The sequence below is a fragment of the Corvus cornix genome, chromosome 6 (assembly GCF_000738735.6).
Source record: "Corvus cornix cornix isolate S_Up_H32 chromosome 6, ASM73873v5, whole genome shotgun sequence".
Lineage (NCBI taxonomy): Eukaryota > Metazoa > Chordata > Aves > Passeriformes > Corvidae > Corvus > Corvus cornix.
The window spans coordinates 32,021,524-32,039,458 of NC_046336.1; the positions used below are offsets into that span (position 1 = coordinate 32,021,524).

The following is a 17,935-nucleotide window of genomic DNA, read 5'->3' on the forward strand; positions in this document are numbered from 1 at the left end:
CTCACTCTGCTGCAAAGAGGATAGTTTTGGCCCATCGTTAGACATTCCACCAGAAGGATCAAGTTCAAATTGATGAATTTTAAAAGATGAGGACATTATTAAGCCACTTCCGTTTTATTTGGGATAGTCCTGAAATACACGCAGTAAACTACATTAATGTTGCTTTCCATTGCAACATTGTTCTCTAAGAGAAGCTTAATTATAATTTAACAGTTACATGTTGATACTATTAAATGCAGTCACAATGTGGTGTTAAGAGATTACATAAATTCTTTGAGCCCTTGCTAAACCTGTGTTCTGTAGTCTCTTCCATGTTGCCTATACATCTCCCATACACAGAAAAATCTCTACAGAATATGTTTATGAAGTACAAAATATGCTTTAAATATCTTTTTGAAGTTATCTAAAATTCAACCAGTCTGCGGAATCTCTAGGGAGAGTCCTAGTGCCAAAACCTGGGCAGAAGCGTTCAGACTACATCTCTTTTTTTCTGACATCAGTGGTTGTGAAAATGTTTACAATTTTAAGATACATCAGCATTTTCCAAGTTTAACTGTGTAGATTCAGGAATTAATGTTAAAACACTTTCATACAGTGTTAAATTTTATTTAGAAAAACTAATTCTGAAAATACAGCACAGTTCCATCAAGTAGGAATGTTTTTCACATTCAATACCTCAAGTATTTAGGAGATACTTTTTAGTTCTTTTCCTCTCAAACATGAACATGCTGGGTTCTACTTTATTCTGCATAACAACTGTTTAACTTATCATGACACTCCTCAAATATATCCCTTGCAGTAGAACTAAAATGTAAAACTCTTAATCATCCCTAACAGTATCCACATGAAAAAACTGGCATCTGAAAAGATGCTTTTTTTGCCCACACAGCAAAACAACACAAAGAAAGGCACTTTAGTTTTCCTAATACAGTGGATTTATCGCTACTGCAAGAGCTTTAAAATGTAAAAATTCACTGTGATATTGGTTAGCTTTCCTTTATGTGAAACTAAAGATCAGATGAAAAAGCATATTTCTTGTCTCTTAAGTAAGAATAACAATGTTGTGCATATTTACCTATAACGGCAAACATACAGATAATTCCAGAAACATGTATTCCTTCTGGTTGCAACATATACCAATCACACAGACATTATCTCAAAAATTTTAATAAAATATATCCAGATGCATCTCATTCTCTGTCCATAGCTACATTGTAAATTTCAAAGAAATACATAATTTTATGAAACTGGGGGGAAAAATTGAGCCACAGAAGTTGATATTGAATATATAGCTGAAAATTCAGTTTGTTAAATTTGTCAAAATTAAGCAGATCATTCTTACCATCCACCACTTAGCATAACCATTGCCAATTCTCAGAAGACACTGCTAAAATATTTACAATAAATAAATAACTTACATGAAGTAAATGCTTTACAGTTTCCTGAATCACATGAGTAAAAATCAAGAGTACCAATGCAAATCATGTATAAAATAATTCCTTCCAGAAAAGGAATTGTAGGAGGAGGCAAACATGCAATAGTCTATTGCACACCATACTTCAGAAACAGTACATACACACACCTACAGACTCCAATACAATCTTAATTTTCTTTTCCGCATGAGGTTGGATATGGCCCATACGCCTGAACAAGTAAATGCAGCAGCATGCAGTCTTCTTTGTCACCATGGTTTAAGGTAGGGAAAAACCTGTTTACACCAGCTAGTACTGGAAAGTATGTAACATACTCAGCCTTGAATAAACCAAGAATAAATCAAGAAGATTCAGCTCCACAGAAAAGCTTTCTAAGATTAGACCCCTACTACCTGCCACAAGGACATCTTTTCTAGCACTCATCCCCGTAAAATTCCCCCTTGCTTTTATTTGTGTAGTACAGCATTTCTTAGAGTAGAACGTATGCCAAGAAACTGGCTTCCAAATTGCAAGATTTCTAATACTGCTAAATCCATCTTGCTGGTTCTAACTTAAATGGCTGAGGAGACTTTCCTGTGTACCAATGTGAAGACTTATGCATTGTTCTTGCATACAGAAAACTTGTACAGAGAAAGAATGAAAGGCTGCTTAAAGTGTGGTCTGCAAGCTTAGCTTCTACAGACCTGCCAAGGATCTGAATACCAAAATCATTGCCTTATGTTCAAATCAGTTTATTCCATTTAATTTTTAAAGAGCAAGAGCTACCTAATTACTAGCTTAAAAAGCAGCATAATCAGCAGCATGTAACTCCTGGAATGGTGATAAAGCTAAATAACTAACGGCTTAGGAACCGTATAAAACATGGGTGTCATATCCAAAACTGTCGTTCCTAAAATTCATCTAATGAAGCCAAGAAGATCAAGTGCATAAAAAGTGTTTAGAGCTAGCTAACGTTATCTTGATGTGTCACCTGGTTTTGACTCCAGGAAATTAACCACATTTTGGCAAATAAAGATGTCAGACAACAGCAGGTCCACAGTAACAGAAAGCTTTTTTTTAAACTTCAAGTAATTTACTCATCAATATAATTTGAGGATTGATAGTGTAGTTTTACAGAAAGGTCTTCTAAAAGAAAGAATCAGTTGAGGTGCAAGAATTGTTTCATAAGTTCATATGTGGTAAAAGCCACAGCCTGGGAAGGAATACAACGAATGTAATTTAAGGATAAGCCACGGTATAGTCCTCTCCGTATTCCATGTTGTTGATACACGTATTTCAGTGTCTGCACCATTGTACTGGAAAAATAAGAACTCAAATCATTAGTGGATACACACATTCAATATCAAAATAATTTTCTTTAAATACAAGACACTTTTTACTTTGGTTTTAAGAGATCCATGGAGAAAAACCCATGGCATTCCACATAGCAAAGCCATATATGACTAAAAAGACAACCTGAGTTTCCACAAGAAATTTAGGCCCAAGGGCTGGGAATCGGAAGAGGATGGTGCAGTCCCAGCTAAACAACTGTCAATCTGAAAACACCTGCCCTACATGACATATTAAGATATTTTACACCAGAATGGCTCCAGACATTCATTCTCTTGCCTAACTGGCAGGAAGGACCTGAGAAGCATCAACTCTTTTTACAAATAATAACCTAAGTATATAATATTTGACCTTATTAAAAGCAGAAATTGCACTGTATATGCAAAGAGAATTTTCCTCAGATACTTGTATTGAAACTAAGCAAACAGACATAAATGGAAAGCACTTAAGGTGCTTGGTACTTCCATGCTCTCAAAGAGTGCCCTTGGAGAACATCTTCCGTATGTTCCAAAGCTTCAAGACTTCCTACTTGCTTTATCCTCTCATCCTCTAAAGATATATATGTGTATCTCCTTCAAGGCACAGCTCTCTACACAACCACAATAAAATTGTTAAATTGGGAAGCCTTGTTTCTGTAAAAGTAGTCCTCACAAATGCAAAAAATAAAACCCTGAGAACAATGAACACATTTTTATTTTTAAATTATCAGGAGTGGAAAATAGCCAAGCAAAAAAAAAAAAAAAGGCTGCTAAAGAAAACCAAACAGAACCTTCACATTTAAGCAACATTGAGGTTGTTTGTGAAACAACCAAGGTTGTTTGTGTTTGGTCACTCAGACTACTCTTGGTAGGACCCAACTTTCCATGCAGGTGGTTCACACTTCATTGCACTGGATTCAGACATACACAACTCCACAAGATTGAAACTAACCAAGAGAAAACTGTCCCAGAAATGAATTTGATTGAGACAATTTGAAATTCAGGAAGTTTTTCAAGATGAGAGCTGATTTAATACTATTATGGTTTAAGTTATTACGGTGCTTCCACTTCTACTGGAGGAACCTCAACAATGTGTGGGGTGTAGGAGATTACTGTCAGTGTAAAAAAGCTCAAATAAACTTGTATTATGCAAAATCAATTTATGGAACAGATTCTGCACCATTAAAATACACTTTGAAACAATTTCATTTGAGTAGAAGCATTTGGTCTCTTAAGAGATTTCGCTGATATTAAAGGTAGCACAAGTTGCACTAAAATACAAAAAAAACCATTTTACTAATACAAACACAGGATTATTAACAAGGGTGCCATTGTAATTTCAGGTATTTTTTTAATCCCAGATTGATAATGGCAGCTTTTGTCTGTGTGGAAACTTCCTTATTAAAAGAATGAAGAAATAACAACATAGTAGTTCGGGGGGGGGAGGGGGGGGGGGGCGTGTTTTCTTATTTTTAAGATTTAAAATTAAGAGCTGAACTTTGCTCAGACATCCAAGAACACAGTTACTATGGATGAAAAGGAAATACTTACAGGCACTTTTCAGAGTCTGGGAGTACTGCTCCTAACTGCATTCGCCTACGAGTTACATCCAGGGGATATCTACAGAGAAGATATTTAAACAGCAGTTCAACCAGATGTGTGATGACTGTTTGAACATTGTTTAAACAAGAATACAAAGAAGTCCATGCACAACCTTCAAGATCCCTTTTCAGTGAGTCAGGAATCCAGCTTAGATTCTTAACGCAGCTGGAAGTTCTCCAAAAAGGGAGAATCTCCTTACACAACCAAAACCAGCAAACCAGAGCTCTTAATATATTCCATTTGGCACTAGTAAGGAAGAGACATGAAGATCAGATGAGAGTATAGAACAATCTGTAAAATGTTGAAGGGAGAAGACCCCTCCATTGAAAATAAAATTAACAGTTTAAGGATTAACAGACAATTATATTTGCAATGCAGTGATTTAGTGAAAAATCCATACCGTGTAAGTCCATTAAATTAACTTATTTTATGGACAAAATAAAATAGAGCAAGGACAGAATGAGAAAGGAAGAAGCAAGCAAAGTAATAAAAATGGCAAATACAATATCTAAGACTTGTCCTTTTTTTTTTTTTGATCCTATGGCTTCACATGTTACATAGATTTGAAAATAAATTGGAATAATAAAATACCGCAAATTATGTTCAGGGTCAAAATTTCTTAGCTTTCCAAAGAAGCTAAGAAATAAGATTGCTACTAAAAAAATTCCAGTGGATTTTAGGAGATTTGCCTGAATTTGTTTAAACAACTCATTGGATATCTCTTAAAGGACCCTAAAGATTATTTTAAATAGATACTTAGTAAAAGAAACAATTGGAAATACCTGAATTTCAGTATTTGATTAACTAATTTTAAAACCTTACTAATAACTACACTTATATAAAATTGTATCAGATAAAAGTTTCTTCAGAATGAACAGCTGTAGAGAGGAAAACCAACCCCATACCCAAACTTACGATATCGTCTGAGCTATTGCTCCGGCTATGCCACCACACAGCAGATTTACATGTGTTTTCAAAACTAAGACATCGGGGTTATCTAATGAAGGCCGTCCAAGCAAGTTAGGTGCTTGAGCAAGTCCAATGCTCTTTAAGGTACCAAAGGTAAAAAATGAAAAACCTAAAAGGAAATTTAATTTTATGTACTTTCATTGATAAGCAAATTATTTGTTGATATATCATCATAAAAAAAAAGCTGCATTTACAAAATGAAACTATTCTCCAGTTCTTTTAGAAGATTTTTCTTAAGCAGAAAAAAATAAACAATATTTTGAACTTCTACTGTAACTTCCGTCCAAATGAATTTGTGTTTATACACAACGCTACAAGACTGTTTTAAATAAGCTAGACTGCGAGTTTTAAGTTACTGGATCGCTGTCAGGAATCTTTCCTTGCTCCTAAGATCTTTCTAACTGAGGGACATCTCTCAGCTTTTAAAAACGAGTGTAGTTTAGCTGGGCTGTTCTGCTCCTGTGTTCCACCTCACCGCTGCTTTACATGCGGGAGTATTTACGGAAAATCACCAGGAGATGGAGCCAATACGGAGGCGCTGAGGCTTCATTTACAGCGCGCCTGCTCCCATGGATCTGCCTGTTTGAGAGAAACAGCCTCCATACTTTCTTGTGGGAAAACTGGGAAGCAAAGACAACCACTAGTTTACCTTTCTCACTCTCAACTCCAAATTTCAGAAAAGCTAGGCTTTGACTATTGAAGACACTTTTTAAGGAGCACCACTGAAGATGATTTGAACAGAAGCTAATTAACTAGGTGTGCAAACACATTAAACAAACTTCGTAGTGCACATAAGTGCTGAAGGATTGCCATGTTCTGTTTTTAACTTACCGGCATATGGCGCCATTCCCACCACAGTCGGCATCAGCCCTCTGTAGAACCCACTAAAACCACCTTCCTTTGAAAGAAAAATACAGCAGCATTTGTGGCAAGAAATACAAGTGTCTGAAGTTACACAACTGTTCATACAGAGTCCCATGACAGCAATCTGACTAGCACCATCTACCACCAAGGAGCTAATGTCATGTTCTGGTTCTTGTGCCTGAAGAATTGAAGGGACAACTGCCTGGCTCCAGAGGAGACAAATAAGTGAAAATGAAGGAGAAAAATCTACATCCAACATCATAACTGGAAACATTTATGCATTATACATAGCCCTCCTCCACAAATCTTTTTGGTAACATTACCACTTCTCTTGAAAAGCAACTTCTCCACTGTTTCTGACCTCCCACTTACATGAGCCTTAGCTACAGCTTAGCAGCCCAAGTCAAAAAGCACCATCCAAATAACTTCTTACATTAAAAATTCAAAGTGCACGCAACGAGGTCATGTTATTTTGCACTAAGCCATTATGTTCAATGCAGTGCAATATTATTTAAAGAGCATACTTTGCTTTGACAAAATCGAAGATTAAAAGAAAAAATACCTTTGTGTAAATCATCTTGAATGCATGGATAATTCCCATGTACTTGTGTTCCCCTTTTACTTGGAACGCCAGGCGAACTCTAACCATATCAAGAGGGTAAGTACAAATCACTGCTGTAATACCTTTATTAAAAACAAAAACAAAACAAGCAAACAAAACTCACCTACACCTTATCTGATTCTAGGATTATTTTGAAAAGTAGAATTTCCTTTTGTGATAGTGAATACAATAGCATATACAAAGTATTTTGTTAAAGAAACACTTAAAGTCACTTACAATCAGCAAACAGGAACACTAACTCCAGCAACACACAAAGGATTTGTTTGTACTTGGTGTTCACTGAAGCAGCACACCTAGGCCTAGATTTTCCAAGATTTATGGGCCTGACTATATTCACCTGAGCAATCTTATTGAAATTCATAGCTCCTAAGAATCAGGCTAGTCAAGCACATCAGCTTTACTGGATTGCAACCATGAAACCGAATCCTACCCTATTAAAAAAAAATTCAAACCACCAAATTTACATGTTTTATTTCAAAAAGGTTTGGTGTGATTACAGATACATGTATCTACTGCATCTGAAAATACTAAACCTATTCTAATGACACACTAAATATTCTCTAATTACATTTAAAATAGAGCCAGGTTCATACTGATGAGGAATACTTAACTGTGTTGCATTTCTGCATTTTCATAGTTCCTGTTACATCAGCACTTCTACTTTAAAACTGAGCAGAAAAGCTTTCTGGACTTACAGTGCAAAAAAAATGGAAAAAAATTTCAAATCTTAGGACTCATCCAGTTATGAGTTGCTTCAAAATGGCTTAAAATGCTGACCAACTTGCAATTTTGGAAACACATCTCCAGTGCAGAAAACAATTCTAACAGTTACCTGAATAACAAATTCTTTCCAACTGCTAGGTTTTGAAATAAACCACTGAATGGCTGACAAATTCTTTGGAGGGAATAGTTAAAACTGTTGACTAACAACAGCATTTTCTGATGATACACCACAGTCACCTAAAAAAAAAAAAAACCACCAAAAAAAAAAAAAAAAAAAAAAAAAAAAAAAAAAACCCAAACAGAAAAAAAAATCTGGGGAAAGGAAAAAAAGAAAGTAAAAATGTTTGTAATTGGCTCTGTTTTCTAGCAACTGCTCTGATTTATCTAAATGTAACTTTTTTAAATTTGGTCCAACAGAAGATAAGCACACTTTTTATTCTGATTAAATGGTGAGGAGAAAAAAAAAAAACAACACTCTAAGTGAACTATCCAAAAATCTGACAGTGGTCAACTGTCAATTGAAAGCCAAGTTTGTGGGTTTCTAGAGTATCCCACCAGTAATTCATTTTAGAAGACAAAAACACCTCTTTTGGAGATTTTTGACAATCCTCTGAACAAAAGCAGACATCTGCGGTTTATTTCTGATGTTGTCTCACCCACAGGATTCAGAAGTTGGAAGCTGTAAAACACTAAAGCAACTTCAAGACTGTTTCCACTGACCTACATGAAATGCAATCCCTCAGTATAAAGCCTTTTCCTAATGGATTCCCTGACATGTCCAGAAATACCATAAAATAGATTAATTCAAGCAGTTTAAAAAAAATTAAGGGGGGGGGGAAGCACTTTTACAGAGCTTAAGAATGCACAAGAAAGTTATCCCACTTCAGAAAACGGACTTTACCCCCACTTCTCTTTTCACTCATGCACTGATATGTACCCAAGAACTTCCTCTGAACAAAGGATAGCAAATAGATCAACCAAGAGCTTGGTCAATGCACTATTTAGTGAACACAGTCTGAAAACAGCACAAAAAAAAGAAACTGAAAGAAACCGTATGTAGTAAGGACTTAATTAGAAACTTTTTTTTTTACTTTTTCTTAAAATCTTCTAGCCATGAATTCTGGAAAAAAAATGGGATTTGGGACATCAGCCACAATATATGCTGTCTTGTAGCAACTGGGAGAGTCATGTTATTGCTCATATAAGGAATGTACATACAAGGGATCAAGATTTCCTTTGGGGCTCAAGAGAGACACTATCCTTTCCAAGAGGAATGGCAGTCAGCTGTGGGACAAAGCCATTGTGGTGAAGTCTACAAAATTACTGATCTCACCTCTGCTCCCTAAATACAATATTACGAGAAGTCAGAGCACAGCATCTTAAGGCTCAGTTCCAGTCTTGAAAAAGCAAAGTCTATTCCCATTAGTGATAGCCAAGCCAAAAATCTCTCCTGTGGTAGGTTAAACAGGACAGACTTGAAAGTATATCAACAGTTAAGAGATACATACAGCAGTTCCCACTGTCTGATCTGAAATAATCGTAACAGGGAAGCGGCTCTTCAAAGAGACGCTTCCTCAAAACCAGCAGACTTTTTCACTGCCAATGCTGAGTCAGAAGACAGGGAAAGACATCCCATATTGTCCTCAAGCACCTCTGACCACTCTTGGGGACACGATACTGGGTTACACAGACTAAAGACTTAGTGACAGTGCAGCAGATTAGACTGTCCTTGATTTGCTTCCCAGGCTTTGGGAGTTAACAACTGAGATTAGCTCTACAGGGATTTATCTGTCTCCCAATTTCCCTACTATCCCTCCATTCTTAGTAATTTTCTTTCTTTGGAAATAAAAATAAAAAACTATCTCAAGCAAGAAAAAAACCCACGTGAAATACATTTACATTGCATACAGCTGGTATGCAAATTCTTGTAATCTCTGTATTATGCTCTTTGTACTTATCAGTAGCTCCAGAGATCAAACTAAGCACTGCCAGGAAATTCAGAGGAATACAGCTCAAAGAGCGATAAGCACAAGACACAGCCTTGAACTGCAGAAGATTTGTTCCTCAGCTAATATAAATTTATTCAAGTAGCATCTTCTGAACAAAACAAAGGTTCAGAAACTACATACAGAGAAACTGCTGATGACAAAAATATTTACCAGACAGGTTTAAGAATGCCTAACCTACCAGTCCTAGTATTTCTATGTTTCCCTCCAGAGTGCATCTGAAGAACTAGACCAGATTCTTTTTAAATGCTGACTGAAGAAGGTAACTGTTAATTACATACTATTTAAAATGGAGACAGCCAATATCCTCCTAGACAATGCTAAATCGGTACTATTTTCAATCACTTTTAGTAAAAGTAAAAAGCTAAAAGCAAAAACATACTTTCTGTATTAGTTTAATGTAATTTGAGTTTATTCTAGATAACATCTAGTCTTTTTTGGCTTTGTTATTTTGAAGTTAATCAAGTGCAGGAGAGGAAATATACATTTCTGTGCATTAAAATACACATTTTAATTTGGATTTTCTATTAGAAAACTTTTTAAAAATTAATTTGTAAAATCATCCTGTGATGTTTCATTTAATGTTAGTTGTTCATTTTTGTTGTTATTTGATAATTTTCTTTCCTAAACCCCACTAACCTCTATGATTTCTCTTCTGCCCAGCTCTGTCTTTCCTTAAAAGAAGCTATACACTATTTTTCTGTTAATGAGGTGTTACAGCTGAAATTTGAATCACACAAGACTCAGGAAATTCAGAGTTAGAGTTTCCACAGTAACTTTAACTTGGTCTCCTTAAATATATGCATTACAATAGGTTTTTCTTTTCCCTCCCTCCACTACCCCCATCCTCACTGCCTTGTTTTCCCCTGTGGATATGCTTTGGATCCTATTTATCACTTACAGAAGATACTTAAATGTTTCCCACCACTTTGAAGTGGTCTGTTGACCACTAGTCGTGTTGGAAACACTGACATAAGCAAGATTTAAGTACAGTGGGTACAGAGAAGTGAAAGCAGAGAGCTGCGTGGCTAGATGGTGTAGAGGGGGAAAAAACGTTAAAAGAAATACAGGTTATCTATTCTCAACTTCTTAATACTGTTTCCCATGAAACTGTGAAGACCCCTCTGCACCAACACTGGGGTGTGTGCAGCACATCATCTCCTTTAGTGTTTAAGTGTGGAAGAAACAGAAAAATATCCTTTATTGGAGCCAGCATAGGAGGAAAAGCAATATTACCAACTGCTTTCAAGTCTTTTTTGTTTGCAAACCTAGAAAACTTCTGTACCAGATTTCAAACACTCTGCTCTTCTTAGTGCCTCCTCCCCCCCATATCTTCTCGATATACTTAAGATAAACCCTCTGCCTCTTATTATCTAAAGAATATCCCAAGAAGCAGTTAATGCCACCTAGTAAACAAAGAGTAAGACACTCACATGTGACCCTATATATATACACTTGACCGCTATGTTCATTTCACCCCCAAGTCAAGCTCAGTTCCTGTTCTGAGGGTCTAAAAACGAAACTATTGAGTATATTGTACTTAAACACACCACAAAGCAGTTCATTTGATTGTAGTTGCCAGATAGCACTGTATATTAATTTATTTTTGTTACTCTAACCACACAAACCAGATTTAACCAGTAAGGTGCTTACAACAATGCCAGATGCTATTAATTTATTTACACAAAGAATTCCACCACATCCAACACTGACAGAGTTAAGCTGATTATTCAGTGTTTTCACAGCGCCTCCCAAGTCAGGTTCCCAGTCTCTGACAAAGCTCCTGGAAAAGCTAATAATAATAATCTTGGGGGGGAGGAGTGAATTGCACAGTTAAAGCCACGGGAAAGGAAAAAAAAGGAAGAAAAAAAAAAACCAACAAAACTATCTCTGGAGTTTTTTTTTTAACTTCTTCCAGATAGAAAGCCAGCCAAGTTCTGGAACATATCTTACCAAATAGGTTTTCTTAGTTTTTAGGACTCTTCTCATTGTTTAATTTCATTCTCTTTCTTTTTCCTCTGGTGCCACACAAAGCCAGAATATTTTAATGAGATCTTCCTAGTTTATCTAAAGGTAGTATTAAAAAATCCCAGATTTCTTTTTCCAAAAGAAGCTAAGTATGAACACCCATAACTATTTAAGGACTAGACAGTACTAAGCCTATTTTACAAATTAAAAGCACATGAAGAATCACTTCAATTAAAACGCAATCCACTATTACTTACCTTCCCGTGTTTTTTCTTAGCTACTTTTGACTCAATGACTAGTAAGAGGAAAACAAGTATATAATCATACTATACACTGGCAGTTTACTGATGGGCTTTTCTGCTGCTATATCACTAATTAATAAGTGAGAGATTTTAACATTCACAAATATGACCTAAAGAGCATCATGACAATCCTGTGCTGGACATGAAAAAGTACAGATGCTTCTGGCAAATCCAAAGAAACTACTAATTTAAGAAGCTGCAGTTCTCTCTATTTCTGTAGGCTTATATTCAACCTAGAAGCAATGGCAGAGTGGCTAATGAGCCAATTCTACCAGAACCTGCCGCTTTATACTTCATATTGATTACACTGGTTTTTTTGCTTTTTAAATGTCATAATAAAAGGCTATAAAAAAAACTGTGCTTCACAACATAGCACAGAATTCACTGCTCACACAAATATATTTTAGAGAATACTCTTAGACAAACAGGTTTCAATTAGGCAACCATGTTAAATTAACCATTTACTAGTATATTTGCTTAATACAAATTTGCAGGAGTTCGACCCAACACTACATCAAATCATCCTCTAAATAAATATTAACTTCTCAGCAAAAGGCATGTCTGAAATCCAAGTACAAAACTATACCTGCCATGGATCCAGCCATTAATCGATGCACATGCCCAGAAATTCCAAGTTGTTTCTTTATTACCTATACAATATGGAACATTTACAGTAGTCAGATACCAGAAAATACAGGGAAATACACAGCACGAAGTTTATTAGCACATTAGTGCAAACTCTGCAGCAGTTTCCAAGAAATTTATAATGCTACAAATTCAATCCAGAACATTTAATTACTGTTAGAAGAATTTTTTAACACTGCTGCTGTTTCCAACTTCCTATTAAAAACATGAAAGTACTAAAATTCTACTAACAAAGCAAAACAGTAAGTTGAAAGTATTTGTACTGTTCACTTCAGAAACCAGATTAATTGTTTATTTAGTTACCATTTAATGTGTGTTAAACAAGGCAAACTGAATATGTAGAGAGCAAAGGACACTGAACAAAGTTGAAAAGTAAGAAGAATCAATTTTTCTTACATGCACATCATGTGAAACACTCCCATAAAGATTTTAACTGGATTAAAATAAAAAAGAAAAAAGAAAGTAAAAAAGAAGAAATAAAAAGGAAGAGAGAAAGGACAAACATTTCAGAGCAAGAACTTGCTGAGTTAATTACGGCCTGGAAGGAAGTCAGAAATTAGTTTCCAGGCTTTTATCAAATAACTGGGACTTTCACTTTCTGCTATAAACATCATTTAATACCTTCCTCCTTTAAGAATTTTTTTTTCTTTTACATACCCACGCAAAATACTGTGAAGATTTCTGGTCAATTAATACATAAAGAAAAGTGCTATAATGCTAACTGGTGTCTTGAAATTGCGGATTCATAAATCATTTCAATTATAAAGCATGGCATGCAGTCTTTTATTCCACACCACATAAAACATGCACAGATCAACAGCATTCATGATTACAGCACAAAAAAGAGAACCTACAAAACCCATTACAGTAACTTCTTTGCATCAGTCTCCTGAAATTTACTCTTAGGGAAGGGAATGACAATTTCAATCGCATTGTCTTCAGTAAATATTGTACCATTTACTTGGTTGGGTACTAAATCTGACCTTTCAAACATGAAATTTCTCCTCTCTAGTAGCAAAATGGTATTTTTTACCACAAACAGCAATGCTTAAAAACATGTTCATGCTAACAACTGACCTCCATGAGATGTTGCAAGGATTTATTATGAAAGGGTAAATGCAGGAAAACAGAAAGGAATCCACAAATCTTGCAGAACCCTGAAATGAGCATTTTTATCTTCAAGGTCGTTTTTATCTACAGCCTGACATAATAATTTGTCGGGTCAAATATAACAGTCATATCCAGACAGACTTTCAAGTTTAACTGATTCTATCCATCAAGTACTAGGAATTCCAACATAAATACAATAAAGATGTTTCATTTTACATTTTTTCCTACATTATTCACAAAGGGCTACCTCATAGCAATACAAATAGCAGCAGACTTTAAATTACCTTTTGTTTTCATTGAAAGAAAGGGTATTATTCTCAACAATACAAACATTTAGAAATCAATGTGAATTTCTTTTTCCTTAAGCAACATTGCAAAAACTTCCCTGTTGCCCTGATATTTTTAATGAGTAGGTTCTGAAAAAATTAAGCAACAGCTAGAAAAGAAGTACAGCTAATTAATAAGACCCAGAAATTTCAGTGTTAGTTTCAATCACTCAATAAGTCTGTATTTATTGCAGGCAGAAAAAAAAAGAAAAGGAAAACAATAAATTCAGCTACCTTTTTATATTGGTCAAATGCCATAAACTGAATAGCACCATACGGGAAGATTCTAATCATCATTGCCCCATTTCCTTTATACAGCCCAAGGTAGCCTTCCTTTTTGGGGACAGCACGCAACGTAGAAAATACTCCTGCAGCAATACAAAAAGAGGTATTTAAAACTGTGGGAAAGGAAAAAAAACCAAAGAAATGCTACTGTAAAGAAAGTAAGCATATAAAGCTAAGGCTGCTTTATGTTACTCATGTAACTGTGGAAAATCCATTTTCACTGCCCAAACACTGCTGGAAGGGAGAGGCTTAAGGTTAAGTTTTATCACCTTTCTCATCTCCCAGACCCAGTGAACCTCTGCACTCAGGCCCCAGGATTTGCCCAGAATGTGAGCAACCTTACTGCAGATGCCACTATCCACCCACAGCAGCTAATGGCAGTAACACAAGGGAGGGAACTGGCTGTCTTGCAATTCAGTCAATTCTAAATAAATAAATATGTAAATACTTTAAAGTATGGCAAAACAAACTGATATTGCTACATGCTATATTGCAGATTAAATGCCATCACTGAGGAAATCAAGTAAATATGTTGAAGACTCTCATTACTTACAACTTAAACGTCTCGCACTCTTTGTCTCAGAGTTGTTGCAACAAGAAGCAATCCTGCTCCCTTTTAATAGGTGGGAAATAATGCAAGATCACACAAAGTTTGGCAAAACCTATAGTTTTACCATAAACATTAGTTATGCACAGTTGCTGTCAAATTCACTTTCTACTTTGATTTTATAAAAGAATTAACTGTGACAGTCAGTTTTCATTCACATGCAACTACTAAATAACTAAGAGTGGAACATGAAAAAGACACATTAATCTTGCTTTCAGGCAGGAAAAAAAGAGTAGCTAACAAACTTTCATTTGAAGTTTAAACCAAACAAGTAATTATTAGTTTCTGGGGTTCTAAGAATATGAATAGATTAGTGCACCTTGTTAATATATCATTGTATGTGAATATATTATTAAATATTTTACAGTTAATTTATTTTTAAGATGTCATGCTTATTACATGCATCTGAACTTACTTATGCCAAGACTAGAATTTCTATCCTGCAATGATGAGTTACTGTTCCTATTTCCTAGAACATATGCTCTGAGATCCACGTGGCACAAACTCCACAATGCAAAGGTATAAAAACAGATAGTGAAGACTTTGATGAACTGACCCATCGTGTCTCTGCACTTACAGGTACCTCATCCACATAATTCTCCTTTTTTGCCTACATGTAACATGGACACACATTCAAGTCAGACACATTTCAAATAATCAGCATCATATTTGACTCCCAAAATAGGGAAGAACATAAGATTTTACTAGCCAACTATGGCACAGTACAAAGCAAATTGAAAATGAGGATTTAAAATCTCAGTCAAACCAATTATTTCACCCTTCAACCCTTAGGCTGCAAACTTCAGTGTATACTTGGGTTTGTATTACTAGAACACATTGCTTGTGTTTCCCTTTTTGCCACAGTGAATATATATCCACTGAATTTTATGATTTAATGTTTTATTTTTTTCAGCTTTTAAAAAACATTATCTTTAGTGTCTAAGTTAAAAACAAGTTTAGTTACATGCGAAATTAGGCAAGTCTTTTTTTTTTTCTGTGACAATTACAAGCCTTAAATTTTGGAGCAAAAGTTATGACATATTTCAGTAACATCTGGCAGAAATGGCTCAAAGACTCCGCACAAGAGGGCACTGTTACAGCCCGCAGAGAACAGTTCTGGACACGTGAGTTTGCTCTCACCATGATGCAACACAGATGCCGAATACAGATCATCTGCACCTTACACCAGGCATAAACCTGCTGCTCTCTCCAATTCCCACCAGCCATGGCACTCTCGGAAAATCAGGGATTCCCACGCCCCCTGGGAACTGGGACCCACTGCAGTACAGTTTTTACTGAAATGATCCAAGCTTTGAAGCTGTGATTACCAATCTCCTGCTGGCTTCTGTAAGGGGAAGATCAAGCCTAGCTCTTACATGCCTTATTGAGGATTACTCTGACATCTCAGTCTCTAATACATCAACTGATACCACAAGTTACACAGGGCTTTGTTTTTCTTTTCAAACAGTAACAAAACATGGCACAGAGCCTGACCAGACAGATACAACCTTCCGTCTGATGAGCACCTTTTTTATCAGCCTCATCACCGAGTAAATCAATGTACCCAAACCACACACGTTGCATTTAAAACCAAAAATTAGACACATAGCAGCCATCTTACCTAGATGTTTGTAATGGTGGTTATGAGCTTGCAGCAAAATCTTTACTCGATCCAGTGGTGCAGTAGTTGTTTTGGCACAACATCCTGCAACACCTTTCCAAGACAGAAACAGAAAAGTGACAGAATACAAAAGTTCTTTAGGTCAGCAGCTAAATAAGGGACTTTTCTAATGTAGTTAACTCAGTCAGGAACTGGAAAAAGCCTCAATGACAAGTAAACAGTTTCTATTAGATGCTACAAAGCCCTTGAAGAATTAATGAAACATTTAAGCTACTTTTCCTGTTTACCCAGGCCACTGTCTGTCTCAGCTGCAGAGGTCAGTGCAAAAGGAACTTTCCTGAAAGTTACTCAAGAGTTTTCCATCGTGTTTCCTCCTTCCCTTTTGCGTGAAAACAGCCCTTGCTGATCTCCCCAAGGAGGTGGGCTACGTGTCTGCCCGTGTACCCTGCGCTACTTCGGAGAGCGAGATCCAACAGAGAGTGCGGCATGATGTAAAAGCTTTAAATAAATACAACCTTCTCCTACCCCCAGCAAATCAGAGAGCTGAGACAACTGGGAAGAATATAGGAAGAATAAATAGGCTTTTTCTCTAAGAGGTTACTGATGCGGCGTTCTGTTTGCCAGGCTGCCTCGCACCCACCACCTTCATCTCCTCAACAGCAGCCGCAACAGTCTGACGACAGGGATAACCCACCCTCCCCGAGTACCCAAGGAGGGTTTGGGCTCTGGGAACATTTAACTGGCGGCTGACCGGGGCTCCTCGCTGGTTCTGACACACGTGCGAGTCACTGGCGCGCACCGCGTCACCCGCGTTAGTCTATTAGGGGAAAAAAGGAAAGCGAGCTCCCTGCTTCCCCGGGTGACGAGACTCGGCAGCAGTTTTACCGGGGGCACCGACACGAAAGTCCGCCGCCCCCCGCCCGAGGCACCCACCTCCGGCGATGAAGGAGCGCAGCCAGTAGAAGTCTCGGTGCGCCGCGGCCGGGGGCAGCGCGGCGCCGGGCCCCGCCGCCGCCGGAGAAGCCATGGGGCAGGGCCGTGCCGGCGGCGGCTCCCTCAGGCGGCGAGCGGGCGGCGCACGGGGCAGCGCGGTGCCCCCGCCGCGCCGCAGGGGCGGAGCTGGGGGCGGCCCCGCTGAGCCGCGGCCGGGCCGCCGGGCCACGCCGCGGCGCCTGCGGATCGCGTCAGCGGTCGGGCCGCCCCTCCGCACCCTGTCCGCGGGAAAGGCCCGGGTTAACCCCGCCGGAGTCGCTGCAGGGGCCGCTTCTCACCCCTTACCTGCTCCGGAGCACGATGAGGCGTGGAACCGGTTTATTAGGGCCCCCGGGGATCGCTTGCTGCTCCTTAAAAACAGTCATCCACGCACTTCGCGAACGGGTATTTAGACCTATGGGTGCACATAACCAAAACCTGAAGAGCTCTAATTAGGTTATACAATAAAATATATCGATTTATTTTTAACCGTTTAAATAGCTACTTAAACTTCGTGCTGGAACATTAATATTTCTTCTGTCTACAATTATAGTTTCATACCCAGAAAAAACA

General features: G+C 37.4%; 1 protein-coding gene across 2 annotated transcripts; it reads right to left on the reverse strand.

Annotated features, from left to right (window-relative positions):
* Nucleotides 1-590: 590 nt before the first annotated feature.
* On the reverse strand, nt 591-17,482 carry SLC25A16 (solute carrier family 25 member 16). 2 transcript variants are annotated; one of them, XM_039553983.1, is made up of 9 exons: nt 17,324-17,482; nt 16,391-16,483; nt 14,112-14,245; nt 12,383-12,446; nt 6,738-6,859; nt 6,143-6,209; nt 5,258-5,420; nt 4,292-4,360; nt 591-2,728 (listed from the first exon to the last, which is right to left on the reverse strand). In XM_039553983.1, the coding sequence occupies exons 1-9, from the start codon at nt 17,415-17,417 to the stop codon at nt 2,572-2,574; spliced, it is 963 nt and encodes a 320-aa protein (XP_039409917.1). In that variant the 5' UTR covers nt 17,418-17,482; the 3' UTR covers nt 591-2,571. The 2 variants fall into 2 exon arrangements, with proteins under 2 accessions (XP_039409917.1, XP_019142227.1); XM_019286682.2 differs by lacking the exons at nt 16,391-16,483; nt 17,324-17,482 and adding an exon at nt 14,716-15,099 and having other exon boundaries at nt 2,484-2,728.
* Between the last annotated feature and the right edge of the window lie 453 nt (nt 17,483-17,935).